Below are 20,667 nucleotides of genomic sequence, written 5' to 3'. Positions count from 1 at the left end.
GTTCACTGATTCCTAAGATATCGAGGTTCAGTCTTGCCATCTCATTTTTGACCATGTCAAGCTTACCTTGATTCATAGATCTTACATTCCAGGTTCCTATGTAGTATTGTTCTTTGCAGCATTGGACTTTCCTTTCACCATCAGACACATCCACAACTGAGGGTCCTTTCGGCTTTGGCCCAGCCGCTTCACTCTTTCTGGGGTTACTTGTACTTGCCCTCTGCTCTTCCTCAGTAGCATATTGGACACCTTCCGACCTGAGGGGCTCTTCTTCCGGCGTCATATCTTTTAGCCTTTTGATACTGTCCATGGGGTTTTCTTGGTAAACATACTGGAGTGGGTTGCCATTACCTTCTCCAGGTGGATCACACTTGGTCTGAGTTCTCTGCTGTGGCCTGTCCGTCTTGGGTGGCCCTTCACGGCATAGCCCACAGCTTCATTGAACTACACAAGCCCCCTTGCCACGACAAGGCAGTGATCCATGAGGGGGAGGGCTAATTTAGTCACCTCTTTACTTAAAGGTATGGAACTGCTAAGTATGCGAGCCCAGGTGGCGTGGCTACTATCAGATGCCAGTGATCATGTCGCCCTCTCAGTGGCAGAATTCATAGGCACAATAATCAAATATAAGAGAAATAGTGCTGAGTAAGGTCTTTTAAAATATTTTCTTTGGTTCTGATTTCTGCTTGAGGTGATAGCCGTATGAGCGGTACTAGATGGATGGATGAATGGATACTTGGAGATGCTACGGGGATAATAACTCTGGTGTTCCTCTTTTGTAGGGCTTAGCATCCTTCCTCCCTCAGTGCTACACTTTTAGTCACTAATTGCTGCTGTGAAACTTGGGCTCCATTCATTGTATTAACTCTTCTTACAACTCTGATTTATAAGCCTTTTCCCTTTGTTACCTGATCCACCATTATATTAGAAAGGAAAAGCCAAATATGTCAGACTTTTAAGAGCCTTTTGTGAAATCAATGTGCACAACAGCTGGCATGGGGAATCGTAATATATTCCCTTAAGGGGATGCTTCTGTGGTCAGGAAGTGCATTGTTCCAGCACCCAAAATCCAATTTCTAGAAGATTGTTTATTATTCCAGTAGTTCTATTTGATTTGTAACCTGTTCTGTCTCCAAGGGTTTACATTAAAACTTTAAATCTCAAATTTATTTTCAAAAATGGGGAGAATGAGAGTCATTTGCTCACTGTTTGTGAGGTTCTCCTGAAATAGCCAGTGTTCTATGGTAGTGACTCAGAGAGCAGTTGGCAGTTTTGATGTGTGTCCATTCTGGAAGGAAGAGAGTGAAACATCCTGGCAGCCCTTGACCTTTTCTCAGGATTGGACCCTTGACCTGGGAATTGATTGTCTCTGTACCATGATCAATAACTGTATTTTGCTGCCCTGTGTTGCTAATGCCCACTTCCGCTTTTGTAACCCCCGCCTGCTTTGCACATCTGCTGGCTCTTCTTGCTACCTTATCTGTCCTCCCTGACATTCCTAAGGGGGGTGAGTGTGAGAACGATTGTATGGTGTTGAGTAGAGGCACTGCTTGTAACTTTTCCTAAGCTACCCCCCGCACAGTTCACAGGTCCAGCTGTGGCCTTGGGAGACAGGAGTCTTAAGATGCAACTAGTTGGGTCGTATATTCTCTCATGACCTGTAGTAGCCTGAATGGGTATGTCTGTTGGGCGGAACCCGTTCCCCACTATCCTCCCTTGGGTTATTGATAGTTAGTTCTGGCAAAGGTGTTTACCTGACCAGAAGCCATATCTTACCAATAAACCTGATCTATTGTGTACAGAGTGGTTACTCCAGGATCTGACAGATTGCCAGACCTACCATTCTCTCTGACCCGGCAACCCCTCTCCATCTGGAACGGGGAACGGAGATGGAGGCAATGAGGCAGGCACCAGTACCAGCTCTGAGCCTGATGGGGCTGCCCCCGAGGAACACAAGAAGGAGTCCCATAAGACCAGGACTAAGCCAAAGAAGCAAGTCATGTTTCATCCCTTAGATCATTGGGATAAGCTGGCCACGCTGGGCTCGAGTGCAGACTGAGAAGGAACGGTGGAGGGTCTCTCACTCTGCCCGAGCGGACCCAAACCAGGATGCGTGCTGAGTTGAAGGCGCTTAAAGAGGGGCTCCAGTTCCTGATCAAGAACCTCCCGAAGGTGGTGAAGGAACTGATGGAGGAGGCGAGGAGGCCAGTGGCGAGGAAGAGGAGGAAGCTGAACCCCCCTCCCAACCAGCCCCACACCGGCCTGAGTGGGAGTGGCCTAGGGATGCCTTGGAAGTGATGTTCGATAGGGACCCGGCCAAGCTGGCATTCTTTGTGATTCAGGTACGCAAGATGCTGCGTGAGTGGGGCCACACTTTTGCTTCGGATGAACAGCAAGTAGACTTTGTGGGATTGCGGCTGCGTGAGCATGCGGCCGACTGGTTCGTCGGGCTCTACAATGTGGCCGCTCCTGAATTGCAAGATGTAGACGCCTTCATGCAAGCTCTACAGCACCAGTTTGAGGACCCCTTGGAGATGGAGAAGGCGCAAACCTGGCTTAGAGGTGTTCGACAAGGAACCTGGTTGGTCAGTCCAAGAATACTTCGGTGAATTCAAGGCCACAGCGGCCAAGTTGTTGGGATGGCTGGAAGAGGTGCTCATCGAGTTCTACCATGCGGGCCTCAGCCCTCTGCTCCTCGAGAAGGCCCTGGCTCAGGGCAGCCCCCTCACCCTGGCGGGATGGATCGGGGTGGCATGCGAGGCTGAGAACCGCCACAACCTGGTGAAGCGATACCATCAACGTGGACCCGTGGGGGGGGGGAGCCAGCCGGAGAGCGCAAGGTCGGGGTTTCCCTTTGCAAGGTGAGAGAGAGCAACAGTTCGAGAAAGGGCTGTGCCACCTCAACGCTAAGCAAGTGCATTGGGCTGAATTCTTTTCCAGGTTTCAGTTTACTATTAAGTATCTCCCGGGAAAATCTAATTTCCTCTCCGATGCCCTATCCCACCTCCCACAACATGCTAGCCAGAGGGAGGATGTGACTGACACTGTTTTCTCCCCAGCGCAATTAGGGCGGGGGGCTGTGCAGATGCACAGCCAAGCAAAGGAAAGGGGGGTTGAGGAAAACCCCGACTGGCTAGAAAAATGTAAGGAAGCCTTCTCGGCACAAGACCTGGATTTAGTGGTATGAGAAAGTCTACAGCACCAAGAAAATGGCCCATGGTGTAAGGGGGAGGAAGTCTATGTACCCATATCATTACGGGGTGACATCTTATCCCAAAGCCATGACAGTAAACTTTCTGGTCATTTCAGCTACTTAAAAACCTTACACCTTGTTCAGAGACAGTTTTGGTGGCCAGGCATGAGAAAAGATATTTCAACCTACGTGGCCACTTGTCAAACATGCATTATGAGCAGACGGGGGGGGGGGAGGTTCCAGGGCAGTTGCAACCCTTGGAAACCCCTGAACGCCCCTGGGCCGTGATTTCTATGGATTTTATCACTGACTTGCCATTTAGCCAAGGGAAAACAGTAATCTGGGTGGTTGTGGATCTGTTTGCCAAACAAGCACATTTCATACCATGCAAGGGTGTACCCACGGCTAAGCAATTGGCCACCCTCTTCCTGCAACACGTGATCAGGCTGCATGGTCTGCCTGAGAAGGTTGTGAGCAACCACAGCACTCAATTCATTGTCAAGTTTTGGAAAGAGCTCATGAAACTGCTCGGGGTCGAACGAGGAGTGAGTAGTAACTACCATCCAGAAACGGATGGCCAAACTGAACGGACTAATCAAATCCTGGAACAGGTGTTACGTTGTTATGTGAACTACCAGCAAGACAACTGGGTGTCCCTGCTGCCCTTCACCGAGTACAGACACAGCTCAATCAGGATGAGCCCTTTTAAATCAGTACACGGGTATGAAGGGGGCCCCCTTCCGCTGGTAGATCTAGGCTAACTCCTCGCCAGTGACACTCTACTATGGTGGTCTAATGTAACTAAGAATTGGGAGGCACTCCGTGAGACTTTAGAAAAGGCTAAGAAAGACTATAAAAATATGCTGATTGGAAACATTGTCCTGAATGAAATCTTGTTCCTGGTGACTCTGTGTATATTTCTTTTCTACCAAAATAAAAGGATTACAACCCCGTCAGAAGTTGGGGTGGAAGTACATTGGGTCCTTTAAGGTTGTGCATGTTGTCAACAAGGTGGCTGTTGAACTTGATCTCCCTAAATCCTTGCGTTCTTTGCATCCTGTGTTCCATTAGAGGTTATTGAAACGGGGCCCAGCTTGCCCTGAGCACGCAAACCTCAAGCTCCACCTCTTCTTCTGATCGATGGGGAACTCCACCATGTAATTGAAGAGGTTTTGGATTCCCAGTTGTTTCATGGACAGCTGCAGTACCTGATTAAGTGGAAAGATTTTGGTCCTGAGGAAAACGAGTGGGTTGCTTCCAAACATGTTAGGGCCCTCACCCTTCTCTGAAGGTTTCATAAACTGTACCCTGACAAGCTGGGGGAAGGGTGAGCTTGAGGGGGGTGGTATGTCAGGATCGCACCCTTGACCTGGGAATTGATTGTCTCTGTACCATGATCAATAACTGTATCTTGCTGCCCTGCGTTGCTAATGCCCACTTCCACTTTTGTAACCCCTGCCCGCTTCGCACATCTGCTGTTTTGACTTATTACCTTATCAGTCCTCCCTGACATTCCTAAGGGGGGGTGAGTGTGAGAACTGTTTCATGGTGTTGAGGTGCTCTGTCTCTGTTTCCGAGCGCACCCCCCCCCCCCCCGGTTCACAGGGAGACAGGAGTCTTAAGATGCAACTAGTTGGGTCGTATATTCTCTCATGACTTGTAGTAGCCTGAATGGGTGTGACGTATGTCTGGTGGGTGGAACCCGTTCCCCACTATCCTCCCTTGGGTTATTGATCGTTAGTTCTGGCAAAGGTGTTCACCTGACCAGAAGCCATATCTTACCAATAAACCTGATCAAGGGCTATTGTGTACAGAGTGGCTACTCCGGGACCTGCCATTTCTGGCTGGTGACCGCTGTGCCAGGCTGTCCTTCCCTCGCTTGGATGGGGGGGTGGGAGGCAGAGATACTGGCAGCTGTTGGTCCTCTGGCTGATGGCTCGCTGCAGAAGCATCCACGTGGCTTTGAAGGTTGTCTGCTCCCCCTCCTCAGTAGTACACCCCTCCCTTATTCTAGCGTGACTAGAAATTCCCTGGTCTCCTGTTTTTAAAAACAGAAAGCTAACTCCACACAATGCAGTATGTAAAGACAGGATGTTGCACCAGAGATAGCGGTAGTATCATGAGAAGAATAGAATCCTTTTCCAGAGGCTTCTTTATTTCTTGCTTGATCCTTGCCTTGTGCCCACTACTTTCCTGCTACCACCTCTCGTGCCCCTGGTCATGATCAGTGGGAAATGGGCGTCTCTGCTGTGCACCAGCTTGCAGAAGAGGGTACTGTGTGGCACTGGCAGTAAGCATGAGCCAGTGGCTGGCTTTTGTGCTTCTGACATGTCAAGGGATGCTGCAGACTGAAAGGGATACTCTTCTTTCTGCTTCCAGCCTGGTCTCCAAGCAGAAGGGAAGATGGCACCAACCTTGCAGCGGGCCTACCGCCGACGCTGGTGGATGGCCTGCACCGCAGTGGTGGAAAATCTCTTCTTCTCAGCTGTCCTGCTGGGCTGGGGCTCACTGCTCATCATGCTCAAACACGAGGGGTTCTACTCATACGTGTGCATAGGTGAGGATGGGAAGCTCGGGGCCTTACAAGCCGGGCTAAGGCAAAAGCTGACGGTGGTGGGAGGCCGGGCAAAGGCGGCGGGGTGGGTGGGGGGATGAGTGGCCCTTGGAAGCCTGCCAGGCGTCCCCGGAAAGCTCAGCTGAGTATGCAGTCGTCCCCGGGTAGTCTGTTTCTCACATTTTCCAAACCAGTCAAACTTGTGTGGGGAAGGGGAGTTGGCTAGAGTTATGAATGAGCTCGGTAGAGAGTGAGACACATCAGCAGTGAATAGAAACTGTGTTGCTGATGAAAGACAGCGAGAGATCAACAACAAACGGGCATGTCCGTTTTCAGCCTTGGTGGAACTGACATTAAGCTCTACTCGGTAAGGCAGCGTTGAGGATTCAGGGGCTCATTTAAAATGGCACCAGTGCCACATGGGCACCGTTTCAAATAGTCTCCATAGGATGCTGCTGCCTTCCGGGCAGAAAGCCGTTTTCGCGCAGTAGGACCGGGTGGGTGTAGGGGTCTGTGGGGTCTGTGCTGGAGAGGGCAGAGTCTGACCCTGCTGGCCTTGCTTGCTTCAGGTGAGAACGGGACCAGTGACCTCATCACGGCTGACTTTCACCCCAGCTGTGTGGAACAGGAGGAAATGCTCAACCTGGGCTTCACCATCGGCTCCTTTTTGCTGAGTGCCGCCACCTTGCCTCTCGGGATACTGATGGACCGATTTGGCCCTCGGCCACTCCGCCTGCTCGGCAGGTATGGGACTGGGGCAAACTGGACTTGGGTTCCTGGGAAGCAGGTTCTTGGGTTGAAGGAGACGAAATGGTTATAAAAGGAGCTCTTGGGTGGAGCACGAGGTCTGCTGGAGAAAGGAGGCCACTGGATCGGCAAGGGGATGGTGTGTCAGAGGCAGCAAGGGGGTGGGATATGTGGGGAATGATGTCCCAGAATGGTTTTGGGATGTCTGCCTGAGAACATGACTGAGCCCAACCTTGCTCTGATGCATCTCTTGCTTTCTCTACAGTGCCAGTTTTGCGGTCTCCTGCGCTCTCATGGCTTTGGCTGCTTACAGCCCACCAGGTGAGAAGGCGGTTCAAACTGGGATTAGCAGGTAGCAACCAGGAGGAATATCCCCCCTTCCCTCATCTCTGTTAACAGCCTTGCAACTGCAAAGGAGGGATCAAGTGTAGCTCCGCCCATCATCTCCCCAGGCCCTATTGCAGCTCCGCCCATCTCCACCCACTCAGAATTCTTGTGCTCCTCTACAACTGCCATGGCTGTACGTGAGAAATGGGACTTTCAAAGGAGCAGGACTCATGAAATAATTAGTTATCGTATGGCAGTGGGTGTAGAATAGCCAGGAGGTCTGAAGATTGTCTGGCAGCCTGTAACTCTTGCTGTTTTTGTGATGAGCTAGGTTTGTTTTTTGGGCTGAGAGAACTGTGGCTGACCCAAGGCCACCCAGCTGGCTTCTTGTGGAGGAGGAGTGGGGAATTGAACCTGGTTCTTCAGATTAGAGTCCACCTCTTTTAACTACAACACCAAACTGCAATCTACATCAGGGCTGTGAATGTTAAAGAGATGAAGTAGTTTTCCAGGCTGCAAACTGGCCGCCTGAGAGGTTTAATCCGTTCTTTCCACCTAGCGTGAGGCTCTCCACTGTTTCCTCCATGCCTTCTGTTTGTTTGTTCCCATCACAATCCCACCCACCCCTTCTTTGCTGCCGCCATTCGCCTGCTCACCTCGTCTTTCTGTTCTGCCTCCCCAGTTCTTTCCCCACTGATTTTTCTTGGCCTTTCCCTGAACGGCTTTGGTGGGATCTGCCTGACCTTCACCTCCCTAACTGTGAGTATGAGGACCGTGCTGGGATGCACTTTTCATGGTGAAAAGGGATGGGAAATGTATCTCCTGCATAGCCAGAGGGAGGTGGTTGAACTTGTCCGAGATGCAAAATATAAAATAGTTCTCGTTTAACCTAGGTGACCATTCAGGCCTTAATTACCCTTAAGTGTCATTAGGAAGTGCCCTGATGCAAAGATGGGGATGAGTTTCCATCTTCCTGTCACAGTCTCACACTGAAGGAAGATTTCAGCAGGTCTCAGGAATGGGGAAGCAAATGGTGATGGGCTCATGAGCAGCAGGGGCTGGGCACCGCGTACCACCCAGGATGGACTGCGTATCTCTTCAGTGCAACAGTCCGTTGTTCCAGGGTGTGTGAGGCTGCAAGATTCTTGAGATACGCCTGTACAGAATAACTGTAGTTCACCCCCTACTGACTTGTCATTTAACTTATTTACTAAGCATTGCTGCTCGTTTTCTATGCTAGTACCTGGCCCAGTTCTTATGTGTTTGGTTTTGCTGGAAGTCCTTTCATATTTGCTGGGAGTCTGAGATAATGCCTTTTTTGATTTGGATAACTGGAGCACTGGGAAACGGTCTCTCTTCCATCTGCATCCACTACGTAACTGCTCTTCTTTGAGCTTTGCTACCACCCTTTATGCAGTGTGTGTTTATGGGTCTCATATGCCTGGGGTTTGGTCTTGGGGGCAGAAAGCAAGATCCTGGAAAACCCCTGAATCTCAGCCCCCTGTGGAAAAATAGGCTTGGAAAGGTACATGGATAAAACTTGATGAAATCTTGCAGTGAAACTATGTGCTATGTGTTGTATACCATTCGTGATTTTTTTCAAAAGCATTTTGAAAGTTCATTTAAAAGCTTTGGGGAGGGTGGAATGTGGGAGGAGAGCAGCTCTCCCCCCCCCCCCCCACATGTTGCAGGAAGAGAGTCCACCTCAGCCAGGCCGCTTTTATTCCCTTCAGGGGAAGCCTGCAGGGGATTGACAGGCTCTTTTTCCAGGGATTTGGAAGAACCTGTAGTCTGTGGTTGTGGAAATCGAGCTGCTTAGTTCTGCTGAAAGTGCAGTTTGCTAAAGTTATTGATTCCGAGTTTTTCTGGGATTGGCTATGGCTCAGTGGCAGAGCCTCTGCTTGGCATGCAGAAGGTCTCAGATTCAGTCCCCTACATCTCCAGTTAAAAAATGATCAGGTGGTAGATGATACAAAAGTCCTATACCTAAGACCCTGGAGAGTCACTGCCTGTTGGAGCAGATAATGCTGAACTTGATGGAGCAACAGTCTGGTTCAGTATAAGGCAGCTTTATGTGTTGGTAGAACTTTGAAAAGCATTCTTCCATTATTGTTGGAAGCAAAATAATGGCGGGAAAGATCCATGCCGTCACTTGGCATTTCTGTGTCATGAAGGGCCATGTGCTGTCTGCAGACGTGGATATGATTTGTGCATCAACAGTGAATGTTTGTCACCTGCCTGTATAAATCACGCAGATTCATCTGTGTCTCAGTTCCACATTTTTTGTATCATGGCACCTACATGAAGCGCTGAATCCATGATTCTCATGGAGCAGTTTGTTGGTGGGTTTTGTTGTCTCCATATAAAACACTATGAGGATCCATGCTGTGAACCTCACTTACCCACGGTAGTGCCATAATACGCAGGATTCTATTCTTTGTATTAGTTAGTTATTTTGAACATTCATAGTGCACCTGCGGACCAGAAAACCAAGGGTGGTTAATGAAATATTGCAGTCATTAAAATCTCAATAATCACATAATCTGCCTCCTCATGGTCCTGCCTCTTGTATTGTTTTTCATACTCATTCTCACTATTGTTGCTTCTTTTAAGCAGTTTAATGCTGCTTATTGTTTTATTGCCAGCCTTTTAACTGCTATAAATGGTAAACTGTTTCAGTAGCTAATCTAGCTGAGAGTGTAAGGTATAAATATTTTAAATAAATGAATAAAATAAGATCACTCTGTTCTCATAAAGTGTAGCAGTTGTATTGCAGTGTGGCAGAATTCAACTTCATATTATCTCTCCTTTCTGTGTGTGTGAGTTTTCCTTCCAAGGTTTGTGTACATGCAATAGCCTCCTTTGGCACTGGAATACGTGTGTGTGTGTGTGTGTGTGTGTGTGTGTGTGTGCATACGTGTGTTTGGGTTTAGGGGCCTGTTCTTGTACTGGCATGTGTACCATGCAGATGCTAGAAGTGCCTGCCTTTTTCTTCCCCGGTAGTGCAATCCGATGCCATGTTACTACTGGTTTAAGTTGGAGTAACTTTTTAAAAATAGTGGTGGCAGAGGGGCTTGAATTGGGATCAGTATACTTGAGCGGGAGAACTGTCAGTCCCCTTCCCTATATTGCTCTCTGGAGGTAGATCTCAACCCCGCAACCCTATTTGCTCTGCTGTGAGACATTTTTAACACCACCGCCCAGTCAGCCACGGTCCTGATTTAGTTTAGAGCTGCTTTTAAAATCTGGTCAAATAGGAGATTCAATCAAGGCTCCCCTTTGTTTTGTCTACTTTGACTCTGAGGTTCCAGTGAGGCCTTTGATATGATGACAACATGCACCTGTTGGCTGTGCGGCTTAGAATGATAAAGTGTGGAGGAGGATGGTGTATTTAACAGTTGTGCAGAAGAGTTTTGGCAGGTGCATTTTGTTGTTTGGGGCTGAGAAGAGCTGAACAAGTTGAAATTCCCTCTTCTACGTGATGGTCAAAGGCACGGGAGACCTGTCCTACTCTGTTTCTGATCACTGCAGTGCTGGCCAAGCCTGTGTGGCAGACGGCATCCTCTGACTGGGACCATGGCAGGAAGGGCCGTGCGCCTTTCTGGGCATGTCAAACTGATCTGTGTTGGCAAAAAAAGAAGAAGAAAGGACAAAGCTTATCTGACTGGGGGTTGCCCCCAGGATCTGACCTGACCTCGGCCTCCTCCACGTGGGGACTTCATGCCCCACTGCATAATTCTGATGTGGGGAGGTGCGGCTCATTTCCAGTTTGTCCCCAGATGCATGTGGAGTGATGTTTACTTCCCACTTCCCAACTAGATCACACTGACTTTTGGCACAGGAAGGCATAATGCTCACTAAGTACATAAAATGGGTCAAATAGGTAGTAGCCAATTAGAAGGCAGAACTAAATGCCACACCCTCTCCTCCCATGCCTAGCAAGGGCATGGATTAAGAAACGTGGCACCTTCCGCTCCTGTGCATATCAAATCAGAGGGCTTGGCCTAGAGCCATATCGCAGTGTTGTCCCAAAGAGAAAGGAGTGGGGAACTAGACATGTTCAGACTAAATCTAGACTCATTTATTGGGAAGTGTATTTCATTGATATACTTCTGGGGAGGGGTCACAGCTGTTACCTCCTTATCCTGCATGCAGGAAGCCCTGGAATTAGCCCATCTCAGAACAGTAGGAAATCCCCTCCCTCTGCCACAGCTATGTCTGAGAATCCTGACTCTTTACATCTGAGCTCCCCTCCTGATAAGTAGGATTTTTTGGTGTCCTTTCCAGGTCCTGAGTCTTTAATAGTAGCTTGATCTGCTGACATTAATAGGTAATAGTGTCTACTTCCACATTGCAAAAAATAATATCCTTTTTAGCAAGGATTAATAATTAATAATATATGTGTGCGCGCACAGATACACGCAAAATAGAAGAGAGAAATAAAATCCAGTTTTTAGGTGCTCTGAGTACAAAGTAGGTTATGTTGAATATAGCATTTCAATTGGCAAAAGAAAGTGCAGAATGGGAGGCAAGAAAGGTGTTTGGATGAGAATTTTAAAAATGTGCTTGAAATATGATCTCCTTTTGAGTTGTGGAACTGTGATAAGGGCTGTTTTAGGGATCTGTTGCGTTTGTGAGTAAGAAAGAAGAAGCTGGGAGGTCATGTGGAATTGCGGGGGGGGGGGAGCTTAGACATCCCACCCAACCCCTTCCAAGTGTGCACGGGTGGAGAGTGCCATCCAGCCACAGCTGACTTAGGGTGACCCCAGAGGGCTTCCGAGGCAAGAGGCGCTCAGAGGTGTGGCTGGCCACGGCCTGCCTCCGCATCACAGCCCTGGTGTTCCTTGGAGGTCTCCCATCCAAATACTAGCCAGAGCTGCTTCGCTTCTGAGACTGGAGGAGGTTGGGCTCGCCTGGGGGATCTAGGCCCCACCCCCCTTTCCCCCGTAACTGACATTCAGCTGCTCTCCTTCCATTCATAGGCCATCGATGGCACGTCAGGGAATGGCCGTGGCCTCTGTGCCCTGTTTGTTGCTCCTCCAAGGCACCTGGTTGGCTGCTGGTTGGAGAGCCAGTCTGGTGTTGTGGTAAAGTGCACTGACTCTAATCTCGGAGAACCGGGTTTGATTCCCCACTCCTCCTCCACTTGCACCTGGCTGGATGACCTTGGGCAAGCCACAGTTCTGACAAGAGCTGTCCTTGAGAAAGAGCAGTTTCTGTCAAGAGTTCTCTCAGCCCCACCTCACAGGGTGTCTGCCTGTCGTGGGGAGGGGAAGGGAAAGGAATTTGTAAGCCCCTCTGAGACACCTTTGGGTAGTGAAGGGTGGGGTATAAATCCAATCTCTTCTCTTCTTCTTCTTCTGTATGAAACAGGTTGCTAGACTAGATGGACCACTGGTCTGATGGAGTCGAGGTCTTCTTATGTTCTGATTCTGGTTTTTCCTCCCGTTTGTCAGTTTACAAAGTCATATTTTTCTACGTACCTGGAGAGTCCCTACGTACCTTGTCTTTGGGTGGCCCAGTTTTGCAGCTTTCATCATCCACAAAAGGATGAGTGATTGTGTAAAAATGAATGCCCTATAGGAACCCTAGAGAAGAGCTACCTGAAAATGGTGGGCAGGGGGCATTTATTGATTTAGAAAACTTTTTTTCTACTAACGGCTCTCTCGTCTTGCATTTCTTCAGCTGCCCAACATGTTTGGGAATCTGCGCTCGACCTTCATGGCGCTCATGATTGGGTCATATGCTTCATCTGCTGTTACCTTTCCTGGTGTCAAGGTATGTAGCTAGATGGGGATGATACAAGCGTGAACCGTTCCAGCTGCCTGGCATGGGATGCACCTTATTCCTGAAGACCTCATGATGTATGTAGATGTGCGCTATCTTCCCGCTGAAGGAGATGACACGTGTATGATTGATTCTGAGGGGCTTTATGGGGGTAGGGGCAGGGTAAAATCTAAACGGCATGATCACTGTCCTAGGAGTGATGGCTTTGGACATTCTTCCAAAGTATGGGAGGAAGCCTGAGTGATTTGTGCTTATCTGTCACTATTGCTGCTTTAGTGCCACCCAAGGTCTTCTCTGTTGTTCCACCCCTTTATTTCTCTGTCTCTCTCTCTTTTGTTCTCAGCTTATCTATGACGTTGGTGTTTCCTTTATCAATATCATGCTTGTCTGGTCAAGTCTGGCTTGCCTCCTCTTCCTCAATTGTTTGATCAACTGGCCAAAGGAGTCCTTCCCAGCTCCTGAAGAAGCCAACTACACGTGAGTCAGACCACATGGCCCTTTAGTCCTTCCAAGCAGACAGAAAAATTGAGAGCGCTATAGGGGGAGTGTGGCTATTCTAGGTACAGTTTCCACCACATTCATGAAAATACGGAAGAGGTACTACATAGAGTGGCAGAGGAGCTGGCCATCTTTTCTCTAGTGTGTTGTCAGCATTAAAATAGTATGCACACGCAGGCGAAGCTTTGTTCATATACCTATGTGGTGAGTGTGAGCAAATACTGACTGTGAGCTGAAGTACACAATTTCCACAATTTCCTCCATATGTCTCAGTGAGAGTCTTTTCCCATGTGGTGCCAACAACTAGAAAGATACACTATAAGAGAAACCGGAAACCACGTTGGACTTCTTTGACATATTCTGGAGGACTTCTTTGATATATCATGGACTTTGGAACTTTGTTAACAATTTTGGGATTGAAATGGATCGCTTAGAGCATTGCTTGTTTGGGATTTCCCCCCTATGTTAGAAATGTTATGAACGAGACATTCTATTGTATAGGTGTTGTGTTATTTCATTAATTTATAATATAAAATTACACTGACATTTTTCATACAATATTTGAATCTTTATTAAGATTTTTGAAAGATTATTGTAATTAGATATTGGATGTCTCTTATTCACAGTGTATCTGTCTAGTTGTTGGTTCTTACCACTGTGATTGTTTTTGGCCCGTTACTATTCCTGTGGTGCCGGCATGAACCAATCTGTGAATGCCAGGCTCCCAACAAGCTTGCCATGTGTGTCCACTGTTACGTAGGCTGCTAGCACATCTGGAAAGCCACATTGTACAGCGGCACCTGCTTTACTCCAGTCTACGGTGTATTCATTGGTGGTGTGGTGAAGACAGTTTGGTGAAGATGTTTTGAACACATGTTCAACTGCCTTTTGAGGCATTTATTCTCAGAGCAGAGAATGTGTATTCAAACCATATTGCATACACTTGGAATGTCTGTCCTTCTTGAATAGTCCGTAGGGTGATTTCCCACAAGCGCTGCTCCGCGCTCACTCTTCTCTGGCCCGATGTTACATGTCAATTTCACACAAGCTGCCGCGCGGCTGCATTTTGCCCCCAGCTTCGTGCGATTTCCCCCGCGTCTATTCAGTCCTGTTTTTTGAGGATTGAGTAGACGCGGGAAAAATCGCACAAAGCTGCAGGGCAAAATGCGGCCGCGCGGCAGCTTGTGTGAAATTGACATGTACCTTCGGGGCAAAAGGGAGGCGTGAGCGCGGAGCAGCGCTTGTGGGAAATCACCCCATAGGTTTTGATGCTCAAATCTCAACAAGTGGATGTTTCTCACCCTTACGTAGGCGACGTTTGTCCCTGGGCCCACTGGGCTCAACCACCTACATCTCCCGTTGCTCTTCCCAAGCACCAAAAGTGCCCTCACTTAGGTGGCTTTTCCCAGGAGAATCGTTCTCCTGCTGCTGTGGGAAAACTGTTAACCCTGAGCAGATACTTTACTTTAACCAGCATGATGGTATAATTCCTGTGTAATCCCCCAATATTCCTGAGGCAGGAAGAAGATCAAACTGAGCAGTCTGGCCCTCGATCACAGAGTCACGGGTGACCGTTTCTACATGCACGTGAAGGTTGTGGGGAAGCGGCTGAGCCAAAAAGCTCCACATCTGGATGGGAGCAAGGAGGAACACCAACCGTCCATTCGGGATCTCCGCAGTGAGGCCACTGAGTCTTCCCAGGGTGAGTGGCTCTAATGGTATCGCCATGCCCGCAGCGTAGCCCAGCTGAGTGAGTGGAAAGAGTTCCTTACTCGTGAACATCTCCAATTAGGGCTGGAATTTGCCCCATGTTTTGAGGCTCCTCCCAGACCCTTTGCAAGGATAAAGTTTTTCTGGCAAGGTTTCCTGAGGGAAGACTTTTGTAACTGAGGGACTGATCTATGTCCCTGACAGCTGGTTTTTTTTTTTTTTGGCAAGTCCCCAGGCCAGTTGCACCAATCAAGCTTCATTATAGGCTGAGGGCAGACCCTGACATCCAGCACCATCTGTTGGCAGGAGGGAGTACCTGCACCTTTGGCATCAATCCTCCAGTTGAAAGGGAAACAAGCCCTTTTGCATTCTAGGGTGTGGCAAGGATTTTTCTGTCTTTAAGAGACTTACATTGATATGAAGGGATACCTTCATGGCAGAAATAGCGTTGGAACCCATTCTTATTCAAGTTACTGTCCTATGTACCCCTTCTTTTGTTAAAGACAGAATATACAAATACTGAATACCAGAGATTCCTTTCATAGAATCATAGAATCTTAGAGTTGGAAGGGACCTGGCGGGTCATCTAGTCCAACCCCCTGCACTCTGCAGGAGCATAGCTGAAAGATAGCCCTACATACCTACAACATACCCGAAAGATGGTCGTCCAGCCTCCACTTGGAAACGTCCAGCAAAGGAGCATCCACCACCTCCTGAGGCAGGCTGTTCCACGGCTCAACCACTCTTACAGTTAGGAAGTTTCTCCTGATATTTAGCCGGTAACGACTCCCTTGTAATTTCCACCCATTAGATCTAGCCTTGCAATCCGGAGCAAGAGAAAATAGATCTGCTCCATCTTCTACATGACAGCCCTTCAGATACTTGAAGACTGCAATCCTGTCCCCTCTAAGCCTTCTCTTTCCCAGGCTAAACAGACCCAACTCTTTCAGCCTTTCCTCGTAAGACTTGGATTCCAACCCTCTCACCCTCCTGGTTGCCCTCTTCTGGACACGCTCGGGCTTGTCAACATCCTTCCTAAAATGTGGTGCCCAAAACTGGACACAGGACTCCAGGTGGGGCCTGACCATAGCAGAATAGAGCGGAATGACCACCTACCATGATCTGGACACAGTGCTTCTGTTTACGCATCCTAAGATTGCATTCGCTTTCTTCACAGCCAAGATTAGAGCCAGAGGCTCTTTCTATCAACTGAACCCCACCCCTTATTCCAGAGCTGGCACAAACCTTTGAATTGTTGGCTTTCCAGAGGAAACCGTTGCCCTGCTCTGAGATCTGGGAATCCAGGCTGGTGCGGGGGGTGCTGGAGATTAATCTTGGGAACAGCGGGAATCCCAGGATGCATCACACGGTCTGTATCCTGTTCCTCCCAGGTGCAGGGCCTGTCCCCTTCCGCCGTAGCGTCTGCTCGCCTATCTTTCTGTGGAGTCTGATTACGATGGGCATGACCCAACTGCGCATCATTTTCTACATGGCAGCCATGAACAAGATGCTGGAGTTCCAGGCGACAGGTGGCAGAGACCATGGTGAGGACTCCATGGTTGAGGTGAAAGGGTCAGTCAACCCAGGGGCAGTGGGCAGCTGGAAGAGAAAAAGGGGGTGCCGGAGACAGAAAACCTTCAAAGGCCCCCACTCTGATTACCGTGATGCAATCTATTACTACTTTCTCCCTTTTTTCCCTTGTGAATTTCAGTATCAGCTGAGCTGAGGAATGAAGCTGAGCAAACAGGTAGGAACCCTGCCTCAGAACTGTCAAAGTGTACTTGTACTCGTCAAGGTCAGGGTTTCCCTTGCTCAAAAGCCAGTCGAATCCGACTCTAGGGATGCTGTGGCTCATCTCCGTTTCCAAGCCGAAGAGAAATCCATCTTGGCCACCTCCCACACCATGTGCCAGTGTGATGCTGTTGCCTGGGCAATCTGTGGACGTCTTTGGTGCTTCAGAAAGACCAGGCAGCTCCATCTTCCCAGTGGTCTGTTCCATTTCACCTCTCCACGAAGCTTGGCTTGGGCTTTGGCACACTACTCTGTGATACTGTCCCCTCTAAGCCCCACAGTGTTGTGAGCATCCCCGCCCATCCTGGCTGTCAAAGGTGCCCAGTCTGGCTCCCGTTGACGTGGTCGAAGGCCTGGTGGACCAAGCTGCCTGGCCTTGTTGGGCGGTGCCTCTCCCCCCCTCCCCGTGGGCCAAGGCCTGTGACCTACTCCCCCCACTTACCAGGCCCCCCTGGTTCCTCGCGTCCGGCGCAGAGCCGGATGGCATGCCCCTCGTGTTGGGCTGGCTAGCTGGACCACGGTGGCAGTGCGAACGCCTGAGGCTGAGACAAAGGCAGCCGTCCTGCCGGGCGGCCCACCTCTCCTGCGAGGCTGCCGCTCTGGCCCGGAGCAGCCAAAGCACTCCCTGGCCCCTTCCTGGCTCGGCTGTCCCGGCCGGGCAGGAGAACTAAGGAGGACAGCCGCAAAGGGCTGCCCGGCCCCTTCCCGGCTCGCTTGCCTCGGCATGCGGGCGAGGAGGGGGTGGGGGGTCTCTGGGCAGCCACTCCCACTCGGCCGCCTTGGAGGTCTTTCCCCGTGCTGGGCGAGGGAAGTGCGGCACAGCCGCTTCCCCCCTCCGCAAGCGCAGCTGGGGCTGGGGGAAGGAACTCCCCCCAAGCAGGGCAGCATGGGCCTAGGTGACGAGGCTCGTCCCTCCCTCCCCAGCCACTCAGCCAATGGCACGCCAGTTACCCCGAGCAGCAGCCGACGGGCCAATAGCTGAGGGAGCGCATTTTTTCTCGCCACCCCATAGGACGGTGGCCACCCCAAATCCCTTTTATTATTTTATATATATAGTGAGCCGCACTGAGCCCGCCATGACAGGGAGGGCGGGATACAAATTTAATAAATAAATTTGGTGTAGTGGAATCTAATCTGGGAGAACCGGGTTTGATTCCCCACTCCTCCACTTGCACCTGGCTGGATGACCTTGGGCAAGCCATAGCTCTGATAAGAGCTGTCCTTGAAAAAGGGCAGTTTCTGTCAGAGCTCTCTCAGCCCCACCCACCTCACAGGGTGTCTGTTGTGGGGAGGGGAAGGGAAAGGAGATTGTAAGCCGCTCTGAGACACCTTTGGGTAGTGAAGGGCGGGGTATAAATCCAATCTCTTCTCTTCTTCTAAATGATAAGAGAAAACTGAATCAAGTCAAATTTCACCCGCCCCTTTCAACTATATTGGTAGACCTGGCCTCCAGAGAAGCGGTCTACCCACCCCTTTCCACTATATTGGTAGACCTGGCCTTGGACCATTGCCTTGTGCTGAGCCTTAGAAAACATACCAGCACTTAGGGGAGGGGAGGGGGGACTCTTGTAGTCTGCTTTGTTTTGGGTTTTTTTAGTGAACTGACAACCAGCATTACAGGTCAAGTATAACAGAGGAGGAACAATCACTGTCAGAACCCTGCCTACCCTAACAAACAGGAAGTTGCTTAAATGTTATCAACCTGCCCAAACTATTTATTTATTCAAATATTTATATCCCACTTTTCCCTGTGACTCAAGGCAGCTTACAAATCATACTGAAAAGCATAATAGAGGTGTGCAAAAATAAAATAAAATTCCCAGCTCCATTGTAGCCTGTGGGGACGATTATAGTCAATGGGCCTCATAGGCTATAATGGAGAATTGATCTAGGGCTATCTGGGGCTCTGGGGGGCTATTTTTGTTTTAGATAGAGGCACCAAATTTGCAGCATAGCTGCTGGTGTCTCTCCTCAAAAACTCCTCCAGAAGGAGGTACCCCCATCCTCCATTGTTTCCAATGGAGGAAAAAATTTCTTTTGAACAGAAGTTCACAACTCCTGAGCTGCCTGTTAAAATTTTGTGCGCCAGCACCCCCTAGTGCAGCGTAGAGGGGACTGTGCTGTGGACTAGAGAAAATTATCTTGAAAGGTACTCAGTTTGCCTAGGGAAACATATTGGCGAGATTTGTGCAGTGAAGGAGTAGAATCCTGTTGTCACAACAGCTTGACTCCAAAGAGGAGCCTCCATGCATTGTGGAGAGCTTGGAAATGGGAGTAAAAGTTTCCTGCTGTGGACTGAATACCTGATTTCCTGTTCTTTGCTAGTTGTTATTGGTGTTGTTGGGAGATAGGAAAGTTGATCTAGGCCAGCAAGGGTGAAGTGGTGAAGACACCAGCTGATGAATCTATTTCACGTGGCAAGCTGGACCAAAGAATTTCCCCCCTTGGCAACTAATACGCTTTCTCCGTCTGGCATGCACTGCAGCACCCGTAGGGGAGGTCCAAACATACAATCGTCTTCTCTTGCATGTTTATTCCACCTTGCCTCCAATGAGTTTAGAGCACTCGGATTTCTAGACGGGACCCTTGTGCTGATTTGACCAAGCTTGTATACTGCTTTATAACTTACTTCAATAGCATGTTCTAAGTGGTTTAGGTGGGTGGGCCCAGTCCTGCTTACCTGTAGGGATGAGCCTCTTATCACAGGCCTTCAAGGTAATTACCTCTTTCCTCTCCTCTCTGCTGGACAGTCAGCTTCTATTCGTCCATCTTTGGCGTCATGCAGCTACTGTGCCTTCTCACCTGCCCTTTCATTGGTTACGTGATGGACTGGCGCATGAAGGACTGCACAGATGGGCCAAGAAACATGGACACTGCCGGAAGAACGAGGTGAACATTTCATGATCCCCAAATTTGAATGGCAGCATGTGTGTGTGTGTGTGTGTGTGTGTGTGTGTGTGTGTGCCGTCATACAGAGAGTCTGGCGTGAGTACTGGTGTGTGGAGTCTGGCAGGCCCCCAGGACTGACTGCATCTTTTTCTTCTTAGACATAGGGTGGAAGGAAAACCACCCAAAGTTCGCTGCCGTAAGGTCCAGAAGCTCACCAATGCTATCCGGGCCTTTGTCATTACCAACCTGCTGCTAGTGGGGTTTGGTATCACTTGCCTGGTCAACAGCCTCCCCCTACAGGTAACGTCTGTCCTGCCATCATTCGCAGATTGTCTCCCTTCGCTAGTATTATTCCCAGGCCCTCCCAGTCTCCGGGTCTTGCTGTTCATCGGATGAGCCACGTGTACTTTTCCTCCCCCCCCTTCTTTCCCCACAGTATGTGACCTTTGTCTTTCACACCGTGGTGCGTGGCTTTTTCCATTCCGCCTGTGGAGGACTTTATGCGGCTGTGTAAGTTATTTTCCCTGTGTCACTTGAGAGAGGAAGGCAGGCGCCGTGGTCTACCTTATGTTCTTTAATGTGCAACAAGGATGGGGGGAGATGAGGCTTGCTGGTCAGACAAGATCCCCTTTCCATCTAATCCCTGAGCCCTTTCAGTTTGGACATATCCTGCTTTTGGCTTGGCTGCAGTTCTTCCTCACAAGGCTCTGTGGGTGAATTGCGAGGGGGGGGGAGGAGTGACAAAGAGGAGGGCCCTTCTTCTTTCTCACTCCTCCTCTCAGACTCCCTTCTGTAGCTGCACAGCAAGCCAGCGAGGACGCTGGTGGGCCCGGGGGACAGAACGGTGTGTGTCTATGAGGAAAATTCTGACATGGCTTCCTCTGAGGGTGTCAAGACCAATGTTCCCTCTAAGCTGAGTTAGTGTGCTAGCTCACAGTTTTTTAGCCTCTGGCTCACACATTTTTGTCTTAGTTCAGGAAGGAGGGCTCCAGAGCAGACTTAAGTTATGCAGTGGCCAAATGGCTGGCTCACAGTTTTAATGCCAGTAGCTCACGAAGTAGAATTTTTGCTCACACAACTCCACAGCTTAGAGGGAACATTGGTCAAGACTGGTAGTATTGACACGCAACAATTGCTGAAGGGTGTTTAAATCAGACAAGGAAGGAAGAGC

General features: G+C 49.4%; 1 protein-coding gene across 3 annotated transcripts in view; it reads left to right on the top strand.

Annotated features, from left to right (window-relative positions):
• Positions 1-20,667, top strand: part of SLC43A1 (solute carrier family 43 (amino acid system L transporter), member 1) — a 37,000-nt gene that overhangs the window by 13,232 nt on the left and 3,101 nt on the right. For all 3 annotated transcript variants that reach the window (XR_001482465.1, XM_015409725.1, XM_015409724.1), the window contains exons 3-14: positions 5,573-5,750; positions 6,317-6,491; positions 6,760-6,815; positions 7,504-7,580; positions 12,507-12,599; positions 12,952-13,085; positions 14,627-14,808; positions 16,208-16,360; positions 16,528-16,563; positions 19,358-19,496; positions 19,655-19,796; positions 19,933-20,006. Coding sequence is in view for 2 of the 3 variants with exons in the window: in XM_015409725.1 (XP_015265211.1) it covers positions 5,597-5,750; positions 6,317-6,491; positions 6,760-6,815; positions 7,504-7,580; positions 12,507-12,599; positions 12,952-13,085; positions 14,627-14,808; positions 16,208-16,360; positions 16,528-16,563; positions 19,358-19,496; positions 19,655-19,796; positions 19,933-20,006 (1,415 nt within the window). In the remaining variant the exon portion in view is untranslated. The remainder of the gene's footprint in view (positions 1-5,572; positions 5,751-6,316; positions 6,492-6,759; positions 6,816-7,503; positions 7,581-12,506; positions 12,600-12,951; positions 13,086-14,626; positions 14,809-16,207; positions 16,361-16,527; positions 16,564-19,357; positions 19,497-19,654; positions 19,797-19,932; positions 20,007-20,667) is intronic.

The sequence above is a fragment of the Gekko japonicus genome, unplaced genomic scaffold (assembly GCF_001447785.1).
Source record: "Gekko japonicus isolate JY-2015 unplaced genomic scaffold, Gekko_japonicus_V1.1 scaffold3812, whole genome shotgun sequence".
Taxonomy (NCBI): domain Eukaryota; kingdom Metazoa; phylum Chordata; class Lepidosauria; order Squamata; family Gekkonidae; genus Gekko; species Gekko japonicus.
The sequence above is the reverse complement of the archived record's forward strand: the minus strand, read 5'-3'. Positions and strand labels throughout refer to the sequence as shown.